This window comes from Chlorocebus sabaeus, chromosome 26, assembly GCF_047675955.1.
Source record: "Chlorocebus sabaeus isolate Y175 chromosome 26, mChlSab1.0.hap1, whole genome shotgun sequence".
In the NCBI taxonomy this organism is placed as follows: domain Eukaryota; kingdom Metazoa; phylum Chordata; class Mammalia; order Primates; family Cercopithecidae; genus Chlorocebus; species Chlorocebus sabaeus.
In genome coordinates, this window is record NC_132929.1 from 52,955,064 (window position 1) to 52,975,811 (window position 20,748).

General features: G+C 38.2%; 1 protein-coding gene across 5 annotated transcripts in view; it reads right to left on the reverse strand.

The window, feature by feature from the left end:
• The window catches only part of SCAPER (S-phase cyclin A associated protein in the ER), a 552,134-nt gene that overhangs the window by 523,850 nt on the left and 7,536 nt on the right, over positions 1 to 20,748 (reverse strand). For 4 of the 5 annotated variants that reach the window (XM_038010211.2, XM_038010215.2, XM_038010212.2 and 1 more), the window contains exon 2: positions 7,952 to 8,016. In XM_038010211.2, the coding sequence (XP_037866139.1) occupies positions 7,952 to 7,957 (6 nt within the window). In that variant the 5' untranslated portion in view covers positions 7,958 to 8,016. Of the gene's footprint in view, positions 1 to 7,951; positions 8,017 to 8,148; positions 8,232 to 20,748 lie in introns of those variants that run through there. The other variant, XM_038010213.2, reaches the window with a different exon arrangement.

The following is a 20,748-nucleotide window of genomic DNA, read 5'->3' on the forward strand; positions in this document are numbered from 1 at the left end:
AGAAAAGAGCAAAAGAGACATAAGAAATTTTTAAAAAGATCAAACATAGAAGCAAAAACTGAAATCTGAGGAAAAGAGAAACAAAAATGGGATTAGAGCACATAAAGGCTAAGAACTTTCCAAAACTAACAAAAAAGATCATACCATGAATCAACAGGCACTATGAATAAAATTGTGATTTTTTTAATAAAAAAGTAAAATAAAGAGACAAACGATAGACATATTAGGGTAAAAAAGTACTGACAACCAAAACAAAAAAAGAAAGAAAACCTTAGAAGTAATCACAAGTAACCTCAAATTAATAAGAATAAGAAAGACAAGTGACATTCTATAATAGAAACAATAAATGCAAGCCAATAAAATAATACCTTCAAAGTGAAAAAATTAAATAACTGCCACACAGAAATATGTCAAAATACCTATTTAAAAACTAATAAAAGGGCCAGGAGCCATGCCTCACGCCTGTAATCCCAGCACTTTGGGAGGCTGGGATATACTTTGTCTTTCGTATCTTTAAAATTTCATAAGATTATAGTACTTTCATATAGTTTGTAGTTATACTCTTTTATTCATATTTTTACTGGTTTTTGGTGTTCATTTGCATGCAAACCTAGATTATTATACTGCATTAGTTATAGTATAATAGTATAATATAGTATATATAGTACATAATGTAGTATAATAGTAGAATGTAGGTTTGCATGCAAACCTAGATTATTATACTGTATTATTATACTAGATTAGAAAACTTTATACTAGAAAACAGTAATTTTCTTTCAGTACTTTAAAGGTGCTCCACTGTTTAATGACATTTATCATGTCTGTTTGTTGGAAAATCAGCTGAGTTTTTTTGTCACCCCTTTGAAGGTAATGAGCTCTTATTGTCTCTGTACACTGTTAAGATTTTCTTTGTTTCAGGTTTTCATCAGTTTTTCTGTGATATGTTTGGTTTTCTTTGTATTTATCCTGCTTAGGGGTTTGTAGAGCTTCTGGGAGAATTTGGCTGATAGCTTTTGCCAGTTTTAAAGCCATTCTCTTTCAAATTTTTTTTCTGCTCCAATTTTTTTTTTTGAGACGGAGTCCCGTTCTGTCACCCAAGCTGGAGTGCAGTGGTGCGATCTCAGCTCACGGCAACCTCTGCCTCCTGTGAATATAAATTCAATGTTGTATTGAAAGTCCTAGTCTGTGTAATAAGGTGAGAAAAAGAAAAAAACAGGGAAATTACAAGCTGAACCTACAGCAGCTTGTTACACTAGAAAGTATAGAAATGCTCAAAGAATAACATGGACATACCAAATAAACTTGGCTGGGTACAGTGATTCACAACTGTAATTCCAACACTTTGGGAAGCTGAAGCAGGAGGACTGCTTGAGTCCAGGAGTTCAAGACCAGCCTGGGAAACATAGGGAGACCCCCATCTCTACAAAAAATTTTAAAAATTGGCCCAGCTACTCAGGAGACTGAGGCAGGAGGCTGGCTTGGGCCCAGGAAGTTGAGGTGGCAGTGAGCTGTAATTATACCACTGCACTCTTGCCTGGGTCACAGAGACCCTGTCTCAAAAAAAAAAAAAAAAAAAAAAATTCCAAGAGCCAGCTTAAAGTCACCCACTGGCTAATCTGGGACAATCTGAGTATCAAAATAAATAATGATAATGTCAGATTACATTAAATACAATTAAAAATCAGAGTTCAGATAACAGGAGAATGTAAGCTTTTTCCTCACAGATCTTTAATGACTAAATCATTAATGGATTCTAAACTAGTAAGTGACAGTTTGATAAGGTACTGTATATTTACACAGCCTCAAAGTGCCTCTCCACAAATTACTTACTAATATCAAAAGAAAAAACAGAAACTTTAAAGTAGAAAAGCTTGACACTACATTACATTAACAAAGTGATCAAAGTTAACAAGCAGGACGAATTCAAATCATATACCTCCTATGTGATGTATTGAGAAGGACACATCATCATTCATGTGATACTCTGCCTAAAATGCAAAACCTGAATCTAATCATGATGAAACATCACCTACATTGAGGAGACATTCTTCAGAATAACTGTCCCATAGTCTTCAAAAATAGCAGTCAACAAAGAGAAAGGCTGAAGAATTGCTCCAGATTAAAGGAGAACAAACAGACCTGACAACTAAATGGATCAAGAAGAAAATAACTATAAAATACATCATTCATATAATGACAAATTTTGAATATCCACTGTGGATTATATAATAATACAGCATGAATGTTAAATTTCCACATTTTGATCACTGAATTGTGGTCATATAAAAGAATGTCCTTAATTCTTAGTAAATACACATTGAAGTATTTAAGGATGAAGGAGTATGTTGGCTTCAAATACTCTCAAATGGTTCAGGGAGAAAAGTATATATTGATCTATGTGTGCAGGTAGATATGTGTATATGGATGGATGTATATTTACAGACACATGTGTGTTTCACACACCCAAAGAGAGAAAGGAAAGAATAAAACTAATGGGGCAAAATTAGCAATTGGAATATCTAGCAAAAGGATATACGAGAATTCCTCATAGTCTTCTTACAACCTTTCTTAAATTTAAAATTATAATGAAATTAAAAGTTACCAAAAATGATACAGGGGAATATTTTCATGATTTTCAGGTAGAAAGAAATAATCAGGACACAAAAGGCACTAATCATAAAGGAAAAACTTAATAACCAAACTTCATTAAAATTAAGAACAGTTCCTATTCAAAAGACGGTATTAAAAAATGAAAAAGCAAGCTACAGAGTAAGAGAAGTTCCAAAGGTGCCAAAGGTCTTAGACTCAAGATAAAGAACTCCTTAAATCAACTGCAAAAAAAGAAAGACACTGAGTCAAGGCCAGGCACGGTAGCTCATGCCAGTAATCCCAGGACTTTGGGAGGCCAAGGCAGGAGAATTATTTGAGCTCAGGAGTTTGAGACCAGCCTGGGCAACATAGTGAGACCCAGTCTCTATTTAAAAAAGAAAAAAGAGAGGAAGAAGAAGACAGACACTGAGTCAAAAAAGAAGTCTACTGGGTCAATAAAAAAATGAACAGAAAACTTGAGTACGCACTTCACAAATGATACCTAAATGGCCAATAATCAAATGAAAAAGTACTAAGAATCGGTCATCAAAATTACTAAAAAAAATTTTTTTAATAAATAAATGATTATACTGTGTACTGGTGAGGATCTGGGGCAACTCCTCCCATACACTACTGACAGGAAACAAAACTGGCAGCACCACTTTGGAAATCTGGTATTATCTATAAATACATGACCTGGCCTCCAGTCTCATCTTGTACTACTCTTTTCCTCCTTTGCCATGCTCCAATATCACTGACTTTCATTCAGTTCCCCATAAGCACCAAGCTCCATCCTAATTCAGGACATTTACACAGAATTATTTCTTCTATGTGGAATAATCTGCCCCTCTATAATGCACATTTATTGGCTTCTTCCCTAGCATTCATTCTCTACATCCTCCTCTCCTAACAGTTTTTGTTGGGGTCCCTTGTGGTTCTAGATAAGCACATTTTGTCCCTAACTCCAGCGCGCAGCACAAGACCTTCCCTAAGTCAATCTGCTCACCTATCCACAACAACTGATCCAGAGGTGAGCATGTGACCTAAGGTGATCAAAATTGAGGATCTCAGATCTTTTACTGGAATGTTAAAGAAAAGACTCTCCTACTGGCCATGTATTAGGGAATATACAGCTTTGAAAACTACTGCTAACCATCTAGGGATCATAAAGACAGCAAGTCTTAAAATAATGGCAACAGAACAGAAGCCAGAGTAAGTGGAGGAAAAGCAATCAAATTCTTGATGACACTGTTGAGCCACTGGATCAACTCTTATCTGAAGCCAACTCTACTTGCTACTGAAAGCATCCTAAGAAGAGTATTCCTCTTAGCCCAGCCAAAGCCTAATGATCTTTTGAATCCCAACTTAAATGTAACTTCCTAAGGCTAAGTTTTCTTCAACCCCAAGACTTGGCCAGGATTCCTTTTATATACTCAAACCAATCTGTACTCCTTTGTAATACTTAACCACAATTAAATTTTAAATCATACACTTAATATGTTTATTCTGTCTTTCCATTAGACAGTAAGTTTCTGAAGGACTAGGTTTTGTTCATTACTCTATTCTCACTGTCTAGGATGGCGCCTGGCACATAAATATGTCATGAATGAATGAACTGGCAGAATGATTTTTTTAAAAAATCAATAAATGAACATTATTGGGAAAGGAGGTGTTCTACATAAATTGATAACTGAAGTTTTCCCTGCTAAGCACAAATTCTTTTTGGTTTTACTATTTTGTATGAAAATCTCTAAACACATTTCCTTGACCTCTGCAACAGAGGCTACTAAAGAAACCTACTCTTTTCTTGATAACTTCAGGTTATCACTATGAACACCAACTTCTATATGATACTATAATTTAATTATGCCTCAGGAGTTATAGAAATACCAAAGATAGTTGTCCTAAAATAAATGGGCACAGACAAAAGTGTTGTTAAAGATTTTTTAGTTCTTTACTTCCTGATGATTAAGTAGGACACAAAAGCTTAATTATTAATTATTTTCTCCTCTTCCCTAACAAGATATTAGCTGTCAATTCTTATTTGCTAGGCTTATGGGAAATGTACTATTGCAGTTCTGAATAAGGAACTCAAGAATTCTGCAAGTACAGTGAATACACTTACAGTGTGTGGACTATCTGTTGTGTATGATCACAGGCATTTTTCATTTACTTTCAGGTTTTTGGACATATTCCTTAGACTCACAGTTGGCAGATAAGAAAAGCTTTACTATATCTTACCTGCTAGAGTTTTAAAACAAAGATCAAGAGGAAATAGTATGCAGCTATAAAAAGAAATTAAGATCTTTAACACTCTAGAATATATTGCTGAGTGGAAAAAAAAAAAACCTCCCAAGATACTAAAATATATTGTCTTTAGGTTCAAAAAAGAAAAACACATGTATATACATATAAATATACACATTCTTCTTTTTGAAAATATAAAGGATAAATCAAACATTAATAAAAATGATTACCCATGCACCCATTAAAATGACTACTATCAAAAAAACAGAAAATAAAAAATGTTGGCGAGGATGTGGAAAAATTGGAACCCTTGTGCACAGTTGGTGGGAATTTTAAATGTTGCACCCACTGAGGAAAACACCATGACAGTTCCTCCAAAAATTAAAAGTAGATTTACCATATTATCTAGAAGTTCCACCTCTGGTTATGTACCCGAAATAACTGAAAACAGTTCTTCACTATTTTATTTATTTATTTACTTTTTGGAGACAGAGTCTTGCTCTGACATCCAGGCTAGAGTGCAGTTGTATGATCATGGCTCACTGCAACCTCTGCCTCCTGCATTCAAGCGATTCTCATGCCTCAGCCTCTCATGTAGCTAGGATTAAAGACGCATATCACCACGCCAGCTGATTTTTGTATTTTTAGTAGAGCCAGGGTTGGCAAAGTTGGTCTCAAACTCCTGACCTCAAGTGAGCCAACTGGCTCGGCCTTCCAAAGTGCTAGGATTACAGGCGTAAGTCATTGCATCTGGCCTGAAAACAGTCTTGAAGAGATATTTGTACACCCATGTTCATAGCATCATCATTCACAATAGCTAAAAAGGGGAAACAGTCCAAGTGTCTGATGAATGGATAAGCAAAATGTAATATATACTGACAATAGAATATTATTCAGTCTTAAAGAGGAAGGAAATTCTGACATATGCTACAATATGGATGAGTCTTGAAGACATTATGCTAAATGAAATAAGCCAAACACAAAAAGACAAATACTGGATGATAAAAAGTAGTCAAAATCTCAGACACAGCAAGTGGTACAGGAGCAGGGGGTAAGGGGAAATGGGAAATTATTGTTTAATGTATATAAAGTTTCAATATTGCAAGACAAGGAGTTCTGAAGATGAGTAATAGTGATAGCTGCATAACAATATGAATATACTTAATACCACTGAACTGTATACTTAAAAATGGTTCAGATGGTAAATGTCATGTTATTTGTATTAGCACAATTTAAATTTTAGAAATTACAATTAAAAAAAATTTTAATGTTACCCACAAGGGAAGAAGAGAAAGAAGAGAGAAGAAAGTTGAATTTCTCTCAATGAACATTGTTTTATAGTTTGAATTTTGAACCATGTAAATGCTGCATATTAGGACGGTGGAATCTCTTTTGTCAAGATACTTAGACCAGGCATAGTGGCTCATGCCTGTAATCCCAGCACTGTGGAAGAAGACCAATGCAGGAGGATCACTTGAGGTCAGGAGTTCAAGACCAGCCTGGGCAACAAAGCAAGACCCTATCACTACAGAAAAATAAAAAATAAAAAATTGGCCAAGCGTGGTGGCATAGTTCCAAGCTACTTAGGAGGCTGAGGTGGGAGGACTGCTTGAGCCCAGGTGGTAAAAACTGCAGTGAGCTATGATTGTGCCACTGCACTCCAGACGAGGTGACAAAGAGAGACTCTGTCTCAAGAAGAAAAAAAAAAGATATTAAGAAAAAAAAAAAAAAATCTGTCAACCTAGACTTCTATTCCCTCTAAGACCATCTTTCAAAATTAGGGTAGATTAAAAAAAAGAAATCTTCTGGCAAACAAAAGCATAGTTTATGACCAAAAGACCCAAAAGCAGACCAACAGAAAATAACCCCAAATGACAGATACGAAAAATCAAAACCTTAGAACTGAGGAAGAGTATGAAGTGGGGAGGGATGAGATAAGAGCACACAACAAATAGATGCTCTCCTGCTCTTTTTTTTTTTTTTTCTTTTTTCGAGACAGAGACTCACTCTGTCGCCCAAGCTGGAGTGCAGTGGTGAGATCTTGGCTCATTGCAAGTTCCGCCTCCCGGGTTCACACCATTCTTCTGCCTCAGCCTCTCGAGTAGCTGGGCCTACAGGCGCCCGCCACCACGCCTGGCCATTTTTTTGTATTTTTAGCAGAGACGGGGTTTCACCGTGTTAGCCAGGATGGTCTTGATCTCCTGAGCTCGTGATCTGCCCATCTAGGCCTCCCAAAGTGCTGGGATTACAGGCATGAGCCACCACACCCAGCCCTTTCCTGCTCTTTCAACCAGAAGAAGGGACTCTGCCCTGAGCCCCACACTTTAGAAGGTTGTACCTATCAAAAACACCAAAATCCAAAAGGGATCAGTAACTAATTGAGTGAACACAAATTAAGACAGAGGGACTCACAAACTAAACTGGGTCCCCCTAGGTCAGACACAATAAGAGGAGAAGGAAGAAGGCAAATCAGCATCTGTGCTGGAAAAACCAGAGCAAGAATCTGCTTTTGATTAAGGTTAGTCACCCCAACTATCCCAAAGTAAGTATCCAGGCAGACTGGACTCCCTATATACCTGCATTCCTTTCTCTTCCTCAATTTGAGTAGTTTAAGAAGATGTTTGGAATTGCCTGAAAAATGTTGAGTTAGAAAAGTAAAGTGTGGGGGACAGAAACCTGTTTTTCCCTGGCTCTCTGGGGAATTTCACATCAGTCCCCATCCCAGATTTAAGACCTACCCTAGCCCAACTTCTACCCTACCTGACCCAGGGAGAGTAGATTCCTTTAAGACCCGGCTGGACCCTGGATAGGAGGCCAAGTCAGGCTGTTAGTATCCACTGATTGGTAACTATTTAAGACATTTTAAAAGCTGGCTTCCACTTGTATTCCTAACTTAGGTACCATAAGTGTTAGAGGCAAGCCTGAGGAGCAGCAGGGTTCGTGGGCTCTAAGGTTGAATAGTACATTCATAGTTGCTCACTTTATCACTGCACTTTATGACAATGTGTTCCACAGGGTATCTTGAATGAAACAACTATTACATTAAAAAAGATAAAAGAAAGGAAGAAAAGAGAAAGGCAAAAAAACTAAGGTTAGTCTTTAAGATATCACTTACCATCATTCTTTAAATTCTCTTCTATGCCAAGATTATTTATCACATAAACCCATGGAGTATGACTCCTACAATAAAAAAATACATATATGCTTAGTTATAACATTACCAGAAAACCATAATTATTCATAAAAAGATACAAATCTCATCCCCACACTTACATTAAACAACAACAACAAAAAACTGCTCCTTTATATTACCTGTTGGGGTATAATATAGCAGGCTTTAAATACTCCATGCTGAACAAGACCTCAATGCTCTCCAAAAAATAAAAATAAAATGGAAAAGGAACAGTATTAATTACATGGACATCCTAACCCAGAGGGGTTCCAAACTTTTTTACTACAACCCACAAACACATACACGTTTTATATCTTACCCAGTTCATACAAGTTTAACTGAATTAAAAGTTTCGTAAAGTAACAGATGCACTCTAATATTTCCTTCTGTATTCTATTTCAGTTTTTAAATGCTGCTTTCACAGAACTGACTCACTAATGAGTCTCAACTCAGTATAGAAAACCCTGTGTAACTTCCCTTAAGAACGTTCATAAACTAAGATTTTATCAGAATATCTTAATTAACAATTACATAAAGCTCTAAGTACAACAGCCCATACCTTTGAGGTAACCTATTTAATATGGCCAAACTTTTACTCAAAGAAATCCAAGTCAGGGAAACCAGACAGAACAGAAAGGGACTGGGAAATTGCTTAACAAGAAAAAAAAAAAAAAAGACCTACCCCTGTATGAAGAGTCAGTGAACAAAAAAAAGAAAGCAGCATCTGGAACCAAACCTCCTTCTGGAAGAAAACCTAGATCATTTCTCCTTTGTCAATAAAATATGCTCCTTTAAAATGCAGTACCAGTAAACATATGTCCAGAAAAAAATGTATATACAAATGTTCACAGCAGCATTATTCATAACAGCTAAAAAGTAGAAACAACCCAAATACCCATCAACTGATGAATGGATAAATAAAATGCATATTCACACAATGAATAAAAGGACATAAAAACGGATAAAAGACCAAAAAAAAAGGAAGAAAGTGCGAATACATACTACAATACATGCTAAGTGAAAGAAGCCAGTTATAAAAGAACACAAATTGTATGATTCCACATATGTGAAATGTCCAGAACAGTCAAATCCATAATGTCAGAAAAGAGAGATTGCTGAAGGCTGGGGGGTTAGGAGAAAATGAGAGTAACTGCTAATAAGCACAGGGTTTCCATAGCGGGTGATGAAAATGTTCTAAAAGTAATTACGGTGATGGTTGTAAAACTCTGTGAATATACTAAAAAACATTTTTAAATGGGGAAATTATATGGTATATGAATCATTTATCAGTAAAGCTATTCTATTTTTTTAAATGTACTACCTCTGCTCACAAACCTCCAACATCTCTCCATCTCACTCAGAGTAAAAGCCAAAGTCCTCACAGTAGCCTATCATGTCCAAAATTTTCCAATTCCATATACCCCTTCTCCCCAGCATTCATTGTACTCCAATCACACTGGCCTCCTTATGTTTCCCAGCATGCCAGATATATTCTAGCATTATGGGTTTACACTTGTTAGACCTCCCATGTGGAACACTCCCAATTCACTTTGCACAAATGTCACTCTCAATGAGGCCTTCCCATATAACATTCGTTAATTCATTCACTCATTTTGAGACAGGGCCTGGCTCTGTCGCCCAGACTGGAGTGTAATGGTGCGATCTTGGCTCACTGCAACCTCTGCCTCTCTGACTAAAGCCATCTTCCCACCTCAGCCTCCTGAGTAGCTGGGACTACAGGTGCACACCACCATACCTGGGTAACTTTTTTATTTTTTGGCACAGACGGGGTTTCACCACGTTGCCCAGGCTGGTCTCGAACTATTGGGCTTAAGCAATCCACCCACCTCAGTCTCCCAAAGTGCTGGGATTAAAGGCATGAGCCACCATGTACACCTGGCCCGATTTAAAATCATAACGCTACCAACAAAGAAAAGCTGTGGGAGTTCGTCCCGCCTTACAAAAAGGCTAAAAGAAATTATTCAAGTTGAAACAAGAGAAGACTAACCATTCATCTGTTGATAGACACAAGTTGATTTCTTATCTTTACTACTGTGAATACGCTGCAATAAACATATAAGTGCAGGTATCATTTTGGCATATTGATTTCCATTGGGTAGATACCCAGTAGTGGGATTGTTGAATCAAATGGTAATTCTATTTTTTAGTTTTTTAAGACATCCCCATAGTGTTTTGCATAGAGGGTGTAATAATTCACATTCCCACAAAATTGTACATGAACCCTATAAATTTATACAAATTTTTTAAAAGGATGCTAACAATGTGAAAATGTATAAAAATAAAACTCACAGCTGGGCACGGTTGCTCACTCCTGTAATCCCAGCACATTGAGAGGCCAAGGTGGGCAGATCACCTGAGGTCAAGAGTTCAAGACCAGTCTGGGCAACAGGGAAAAATCCTGTCTCTACTCAAAATACAAAAATTAGCTGGGTGTGGTAGTGCGCTCCTGTAATCCCAGCTACTTGGGAGGCTGAGGCAGGAGAATTGCTTGAAACCGAGAGGCAAAGGTTGCAGTGAGCTAAGATCTCACCACTGCACTCCGGCCTGGACAACAGAGTGAGACTCTCTCTGAAAAATAAATAAATAAAAATAAAAAAATCAGATGCTGGCAAGGTTCTGGAGAAAAAGGAACACTTATACACTGTTGGTGGGAGTGTAAATTAAGTTCAGCCATTGAGGAAGATACTGTGGTGATTCCTCAAAGACCTAAAGACAGAAATATCATTCAATCCTATTACTGGGTATATACCCAAGGGAACATAAATCATTCTATTATAAAGACACATACACCTGTATGTTCATTACAGCACGATTCACAATAGCAAAGACATGGAATCAACCTAAGTGCCCTCAATGACTGGATAAAGAAAATGTGGTACATATACAACAGGGAATATCATGGAGTCCTAAAAAAGAATGAGATCATGTCATTTGCAGGTACATGAATGTAGCTGGAGGCCATTATCCATAGCCAACTAACACAGGAACAGAAAACCAAACACCACATGTTCTCACTTATACGTGAGAGCTAAATGATGAGAACACATGGACACATAGAGGAGAACAGCATGCACTGGGGCCTTTTGGAGAGTGGAGGGTGGGAGGAGGGAGGGGATCAGGAAAAATAATTGATGGGTACTAGGTTGAATACTTGGGTAGTGAAATAATCTGTACAACAAAGTCCCATGACACAAGTTTACCAACATAACAAACCTGCACTTGTACCCCTGAACTTAAAATAAAAGTTTTTTAAAAAGTCAGAGTATGTTCCAAGATGGCCGAATAGGAACAGCTCCAGTCTGCAGCTTCTACACAGAAAACGGGTGATTTCTGCATTTCCAACTGAGGTACCTGGTTCATCTCATTCGGAATGATTGGACAGTAGGTACAGCCCACGGAGGGCGAGCCGAAGCAGGCCAGGGTGTTGCCTCACCTGGGAAGTGCAAGGGGTCGGGGGTTTCCCCTTCCCAGCCAAGGAAAGCCGTGACAGACTGTACCTGGAAAATCGGTACACTCTCGCCCAAATACTGCGCTTTTCCCATGGTCTTAGCAACTCACAGACTAGGAGATTTTCTTCCATGCCTGGCTCAGCAGGTCCCACGCCCACGGAGCCTTGCTCACTGCTAGCGCAGCAGTCTGAGATCAACCTGCAAGGCTGCAGCCTAGTGGAGGAGGGCCATCCACCATTGCTGAGGCTTGAGTAGGTAAACAAAGCAGCCAGGAAGCTTGAACTAGGCAGAGCCCACCACAGCTCAGCAAGGCCTACTGACTCTACAGACTCCACCTCTGTGGGCAGGGCATAGCTGAACAAAAAGCAGCAGACAACTTCTGCAGACTTTAACATCCCTGTCTGATGGCTCTGAAGAAAGCAGTGGTTCTCCAAGCATGGCGTTTGAGCTCTGAGAACAGACAGGCTGCCTCCTGAAGTGGGTCCCTGACCCCCATGTAGCCTAACGGTGAGATCCCTCCCAGGAGGGGCCAACAGACACCTCATACAGGCAAGGGCCCCTTTGGAACGAAGCTTTCAGAGGAAGGATCAGGCAGCAATATTTACTGTTCTGCAGTATTTGCTGTTCTGTAGCCTCCACTGGTGATACCCAGGCACACAGGGTCTGGAGTGGACCTCCAGCAAACTCCAATAGACCTGCAGCTGAGGGACCTGACTGTTAGAAGGAAAACTAACAATCAGAAAGGAATAGCATCAATATTAACAAAAACAACATCCACACCAAAACCTCATCTGTAGGTTACCAACATCAAAGACCAGAGGCAGATAAAACCACAAAGATGGGGAGAAACAGAGCAGAAAAGCTGAAAATTGTTAAAAACCAGAGTGCCTCTTCTCCTCCAAAGCATCACAGCTCCTCACCAGCAACAGAACAAAGCTGGATGGAGAATGACAAGTTGACAGAAGCAGCCTTTACAAGGTCGGTAATAACAAACTTCTCCAAACTAAAGAAGCATGTTCTAACCCATTGCAAGGAAGCTAAAAACCTTGAAAAAAGGTTAGACGAATGGCTAACTAGAATGAACAGTGGAGAGAAGACCTTAAATGACCTGATGGAGCTGAAAACCATGGCACGAGAACTTCGTGACGCATGCACAAGCTTCAATAGCCAATTCAATCAAGTGGAAGAAAAGATATCAGTGACTGAAGATCAAATTAACAAAATGAAGTGAGAAGACTGGACAAAAAAGAGTGAAAAAAAACGAACAAAGCCTCCAAGAAATATGGACTATGTGAAAAGACCAAATCTATGTTTCATTGGTGCACCTGAAACTGATAGGGAGAATGGAATCAAGTTGGAAAACACTCTGCAGGGTATTATCCAGGAGAACTTCCCCAACCTAGCAAGGCAGGCCAACATTCAAATTCAGGAAATACAGAGAACACCACAAAGATACTCCTCGAGAAGAGAAATCCCAAGACACATATTGTCAGATTCACAAAGGTTGAAATGAAGGAAAAAGTGTTAAGGGCAGCCAGAGAGAAAGGTCAGGTTACCCACAAAGGGAAGCCCATCAGACTAACAGCAGATCTCTTGGCAGAAACCCTACAAGACAAAAGAGAGTAGGGGCCAATATTCAACATTCCTAAAGAATTTTCAACCCATAATTTCATATCCAGTGAAACTAAGCTTCTTAAGTAAAGGAGAAATAAAATCCTTTATAGACAAGCAAATGCTGAGAGATTTTGCTGCCATCAGGCCTGCCTTACAAGAGCTCCTGAAGGAAGCACTAAACATGGAAAAGAACAACCGGTGCCAGCCACTGCAAAAACATGCCAAATGGTAAAGACCATCGATGCTATGAAGGAACTGCATCAATTAACGGGCAAAATAACCAGTTAACATCATAATGACAGGATCAAATTCACATATAACAATATTAACCTTAAATGTAAATGGGCTAAATGCCTCAATTAAAAGACACAGACTGGCAAACTGGACAAAGAGTCAAGACCCATCAGTGTGCTGTATTCAGGAGAGACATCTCATGTGCAGATATACACACAGGTCAAACTAAAGTATGGAGGAAGGTCTACCAAGCAAATGGAAAGCAAAAAAAAGCAGGGGTTGCAATCCTAGTCTCTGATAAAACAGACTTTAAACCAACAAAGATCAAAAGACACAAAGGCCATTACATAATGGTAAAGGGATCAATTCAACAGGAAGAACAGCTATCCTAAATATACATGCATCCAATACAGGAGCACCAAGATTCATAAAGCAAATCCTTAGAGACCTACAAAGAGACTTAGATTCCCACACAATAATAATGGAAGACCTTAACACCCTACTATCAATATTAGACAGATTAACGAAACAGAAGGTTAACAAGGATATCCAGGAATTGAAATCAGCTCTGCACCAAGTGGACCTAATAGACATCTACAGAACTCTCCACCCCAAATCAACAGAATATTCTTCTCAGCACCACATCGCACTTTTTCTAAAATTGACCATATAATTGGAAGTAAAGCACTCCTCAGCAAATATAAAAGAAAAGAAATCACAACAAACTATCTCTCAGACCACAGTGCAATCAACTTAGAACTCAGGACTAAGAAAATCACTCAAAACTACACAAATACAGGGAAACTGAACAATCTGCTCCTGAATGACTACTGGGTAAATAATGAAACGAAGGCAGAAATAATGATGTTCTTTGAAACCAATCAGAACAAAAACACAACATACCAGAATCTCTAGGACACATTTAAAGCAGTGGGTAGAGGGAAATTTATAGCACTAAATGCCCACAAGAGAAAGCAGCAAAGATCTAAAATCTGCACCCTAACATCATAATTAAAAGAACTAGAGAAGAGCAAATAAATTCAAAAGCTAGCAGAAGGCAAGAAATAACTAAGATCAGAGCTGAAGGAGATAGAGACACAAAAAACCCTTCAAAAAAATCAATGAATCCAGGAGCTGTTTTTTTGAAAAGATCAACAAAATTGATAGACTACTAGCAAGACTAATAAAGAAGAAAAGAGAGAAGAATCAAATAGACACAATAAAAAATGATAAAGGGGATATCACCACAGAGCCCACAGAAACACAAACTACCATCAGAGAATACTATAAACACCTCTACGCAAATAAACTAGAAAATCCAGAACAAATGGATAAATTCCTGGACACATACACCCTCCTAAGACTAAACCAGGAAGAAGTTGAATCTCTGAATAGACCAATAACAGGCTCTGAAATTGAGGCAATAATTAAGAGCCTACCAACCAAAAAAATCCAGGACCAGATGGATTCATAGCCAAATTCTACCAGAGGTACAAATAGGAGCTGGTACCATTCCTTCTGAAACTATTCCAATCAACAGAAAAAGAGGAAATCCTCCCTAACTCATTTTATGAGGCCAGCATCATCCTGATACCAAAGCCTGGCAGAGACACAACAAAAAAATAGAATTTTAGACCAATATCCCTGATGAATATCGATGCAAAAATCCTCAGTAGAATACTGGCAAATTGAATCCATAGCACATCAAAAAGCTTATCCACCCACAATCAAGTCAGCTCCATCCCTGGGATGCAAGGCTGGTTCAACATATACAAATCAATAAACATAATCCATCACATAAACAGAATCAATGACAAAAACCACATGATTATCTCAACAGATGCAGAAAAGGCCTTAGACAAAATTCAACAGCCCTTCATGCTAAAAACTCCCAATAAACTAGGTATTAATGGAACATATCTCAAAATAATAAGTTATTTATGACAAACCCACAGTCAAGATCATACTGAATGGGCAAAAACTGGAAGCATTCCCTTTGAAAATTGGCACAAGACAAGGACGCCCTCTCTCACCACTCCTATTCAACACAGTGTTAGAAGTTCTGGCCAAGGCAATTAGGCAAGAGAAAGAAATAAAGGGTATTCAATTAGGAAAAGAGGAAGCCAAATTGTCCCTGTTTGCAGATAACACGACTATATATTTAGAAAACCCCATCATCCCAGCCCAAAATCTCCTTAAGCTGATAAGCAACTTCAGCAAAGTCTCAGGATATAAAATCAATGTGCAAAAATCACAAGCAATACACCAATAACAGAAAAACAGCCAAATCATGAGTGAACTCCCATTCACAATTGCTACAAAAAGAATAAAATACCTAGGAATCCAACTTACAAGGGATGTAAAGAACCTCTTCAAGGAGAACTACAAACCACTACTCGACAAAATAAAAGAGGCCACAAACAAACGGAATAATATTCCATGCTCACGGATAGGAAGAATCAATATCATGAAAATGGCCATACTGCCCAAAGTAATTTATAGACTCAATGTCATCCCCATCAAGTTACCAATGACTTTCTTCACAAAATTGGAAAAAACTACTTTAAAGTTCATACGGAACCAAAAAAGGGCCCGCATTGCCAAGACAATCCTAAGCAAAAATGACAAAGGTGGAGACTTCACATTACCTGACTTCAAACTATGCTACAAGGCTACAGTAACCAAAACAGCACGGTAATGGTACCAAAACAGATATATAGACCAATCGAATAGAACAGAGGCCTCAGAAATAACACCACACATCTACAACCATCTGAACTTCAACTATCTGAACTTTGACAAACCTGACAAAAACAAGAAATGGGGAAAGGATTCCCTATTTAATAAATGGTGCAGGGAAAACTGGCTAGCCATATGTAGAAAGCTGAAACTGGATTCATTCCTTATACAAAATTATACAAAAATTAATTCAAGATGGATTAAAGACTTAAATGTAAGATCTAAAACCATAAAAACTCTAGAAGAAAACCTAGGCAATACCATTCAGGACATATGCATGGGCAAAGACTTCATGACTAAAACACCAAAAGCAATGGCAACAAAAGCCAAAATTGACAAATGGGATCTAATTAAACTAAATAGCTCCTGCACGGCAAAAGAAACTACCATCAGAGTGAACAGGCAACCTATAGAATGGGAGAAAATTTTTGCAATCTATCCATCTGATTAAGGGCTAATATCCAGAATCTACAAAGAACTTAAACAAATTTACAAGAAAAAACAACTCCACCAAAAAGTGGGCAAGGGATATGAACAAACACTTCTCAAAAGAAGACATTTATGCAGCCAACAGACACATGAAGAAATGCTCATCATCACTGGCCATCAGAGAAATGCAAATCAAAACCACAATGAGATACCATCTCACGCTAGTTAGAATGTTCATCATTAAAAAGTCAGGAAACAGGCCGGGCGCGGTGGCTCAAGCCTGTAATCCCAGCACTCTGGGAGGCCGAGACGGGCGGATCACGAGGTCAGGAGAGCGAGACCATCCTGGCTAACACGGTGAAACTCCGTCTCTACTAAAAAAATACAAAAAACTAGCCGGACGTGGTGGCGGGCGCCTGTAGTCCCAGCTACTCGGGAGGCTGAGGCAGGAGAATGGTGTAAACCCAGGAGGCAGAGCTTGCAGTGAGCTGAGATCCGGCCGCTGCACTCCTGCCTGGGCGACAGAGCGAGACTCCGTCTCAAAAAAAAAAAAAAAAGTCAGGAAACAACAGATGTTGGAGAGGATATGGAGAAATAGGAATGCTTTCACACTGTTGGTGGGGGTGTCAATTAGTTCAACCATTGTGGAAGACAGTGTGGCAATTCCTCGACGATCTAGAACTAGAAATACCATGTGACCCAGCAATCCCATCACTGGGTATATACCCAAAGGATTATAAATCATGCTGCTATAAAGACACATGCACACGTATGTTTACTGCAGCACTGTTCACAATAGCAAAGGCTTGGAACCAACCCAAATGTCCATCAGTGATAGACTGGATTAAGAAAATGTGGCACATATGCATCATGGAATACTATGCAGCCATAAAAAACGATGAGTTCATTTCCTTTGCAGGGACACGGATGAAGCTGGAGACCATTAACATCAGCAAACTATGATAAGGACAGAAAACCAAACACTGCATGTTCTCACTCATAGGTGGGAATTGAACAATGAGAACACTTGGACACAGGGTGGGGCCTGTCGTGGGGTGGAGGCTGGGGGAGGGATAGCATTAGGAGAAATACCTAATGTAAATGACAAGTTGATGGGTGCAGCAAACCAACATGGCACATGTATAGCTATGTAACAACCTGCACTTTGTGCACATGTACCCTAGAACTTAAAGTATAATAATAATAAAAAAAAAGAAAGTCATTGCATAATGATAAAGGGGCAATTCATCAAAAGGATACAACCACTGTAGATACATATGCACCCAACATTGGAGCACCAAAATTTTAACACCACTGAAGGGAAAAATAGACAGCAATACATTAAAAGTAGGGGACTTCAATATCTCACTTTCAACAAGGGATAGATCATCCAGACAAAAAAAAAAAAAATCAACAAGGAAACAGTGAACTTGAACAATTCTATAGGCCAAATGGACCTAACAGACATCTGCAGAACATTCCAACCAACAGCAGCAGAATATACAAAACATTTTCAAGCACACACAATATTCCCTAGGATAGATATGTTAGGCCACAAAATTCAAGAAGTTCAAGAATTCAACAAATTCAAGAAGATTTAAATGATAAGTACCTTTTCTGACCACAATTAAAGCTAGAAATAACAGGAAGAAAACTGAAAAATTCACAAATATGTGAAAATTAAACAACACACAACTAAACAATCAATGGGTCAAAGAAAAAAGTCAAAAGGGAAATCAAAAAGTATCTGAAACAAGTGAAAATGGTAATACAACATAGCAAAACTTATGGGATACAATAAAAGCAGTTCTAAGGGGCAAGTTTACAGTGATAAAAGCCTACATAAAGACAGATGGGGCTGGGCACAGTGGCTCAGGCCTGTAATTCCAGCCCTTTGGGAGGCCGAGGTGGGCAGATCACCTGTGGTCAGGAGTTCAAGACCAGCCTGGCCAACATGGTGCAACGCCATTTCTACTAAAAATACAAAAAATTAGCTGGGTGCAGTGGCATGTGCCTGCAGTCCCAGCTACTTGTAAGGCTGAGACAGAAGAATCGCTTGAACTTGGGAGGTAGAGGTTGCAGTGAGCTGAGATCACACCACTGCACTCCAGCGTGGGCGATAGAGTGAGACTTCAACTCAAAAAAAATGACACAGACAGACCTCAGCCTCACATGATGTGAACACCTGTAATCTCAGCTAGTCAGGAGACTGAGGTGGGAGGATTACTTGAGCCCAAGAGTTCAAGGCTGTAGTGTGCTATGATCATGCCTGAAACTAGTCTCTACATTCCAGCCTGGGCAACATAGCAAGATCCCAACTATGAAAAGAAAAAAAGAGAAAGATGAAACAACTCAGATAAATAACCTAAGTTTACACCTCAAAGAACTAAAAAAAGAACAACCTAAATCTAAAGTCAGCATAAGGAAGGAAATAATAACAGAGCAAAAATCAATGAAATAGAGACTAGAAAAACAGAAAAGATCAATGAAACTGAGTTGAAATGAAACTCTTATGAAAAAGATAAATGAAACTGAAAAACCTTTAGCTAGACTAAGAAAAAAGAAGACACAAACAAAATTACAAATGTAAGAGGAAACATTACAACTGATATTACAGAAATAAAGGGATCATAAAAGACTACTTTGAATAATTACATGCCAACAAATTGAATAACTTAGAGAAAATAAGTAAACTCCTAGAAATATACAACCTACCAAGACTGAATCATGAAGAAATAAAAAATCTGACCAGATCAATAACAAGTAAGAAGGCTGATTGTGTAATAAAAAACTCAGGAGAGAGAAGAACCTAGGACCTCATGGTTTCACTGGCAAATTCCACCAAACATTTAATGAAGAATTAATACCAATCCTTCTCAAACTCTTCCCAAAAACTGAAGAAAATATTTCCAAACTCATTTTACACGGCCAACATTACCCTAATACCAAAGCCAGACATAAACACTAGAAGAAAAGAAAATTACAGGCCCATATCCCTGATGAATATAGATTCAAAAATCCTCCACAAAATACCAGCAAACCAATCCAACAGCTTATTGAAAGCATCATACACTATGATCGGATAGGAATTATTTGTGGGTTGCAAGAATGGTTCAACATATGCAAATTAACACATCAGATACACCACATTAACAGAACAAAGAATGAAAATCATATGATCATCTCAATAAATGCAGAAAAAGCATCTGACAAAATTCAACATCCTTTCAAGATAAAAACTTTCAATAAATTAGGTACATAAGTAATGTCATAATAAAGATCATAGATGACAAGCCCACAGCTAACATTATACACAACAGTGAAAATTTAAAAGCTTTTCCTCTAAGATCAAGAACAAGACAAGAATGCCATCTCATCCAGTTCTATTCAATATAGTCCTGGAAATTCTAGCAAGGGCAATTAGTCAAGGAAAAAAATAAAATAAAAGTACCCAAGTTAGGAAAAAAAGAAATGAAATTGTCTGTTTGCAGATGAGATGATCTTATATACAGAAAACCCTAAAGGTTCCACCAAAAACTATTAGAACTGATAAATTCAGTAAAGTTGTAGTATATAAAATCAAAATACAAAATAGAAAAATCAGCAGCTTTTCTACACACTAACAATGAACCATCCAAAAAAGAAATCAAAAAAACAACCCCATTTACAACAGCATGAAGGACATAAAAGACAATAAAAGGCTGGCCACAGTGGCTCACACCTGTAATCCCAGTACTTTGGGAGGCCAAGGCAGGCCGATCACTTGAGCCCAGGAATTCAAGATCAGCCTGGGCAACATGGCAAAACCCTGTCTCTACCAAAAATACGAAAATTGGCCAGGCATGGTGGGGTGTACCTGTAGTCCCAGATACTCAGGAGGTTGAGGTGGGAGGATAACCAGAGTCTGGAGAGGTCAAGGCTGCAGTGAGCTGTGATCATACCACTGCACTCCATACTGGGTGACAGAATGACATCCTATTTTAGGATTGTTTATTTTATTGTTTATTTTAGCAACAAAAATAATAATAATAATAATATTAAAATACTTAGGAATATAAATCTAACCAAGGAAGAGAAAGATCTATACACTGAAAACCATAAAACATTGATGACAAACTGAAAATAACACAAATAAAGAGAAAGACATCCCATGTTCATGACCTGGAAGAATTAACATTGTTAAAATATCCATACTGCCCAAAGCAATCTACAAATTCAACATAATCCCTATCAAAATCTCCGTGATGTTTCTCA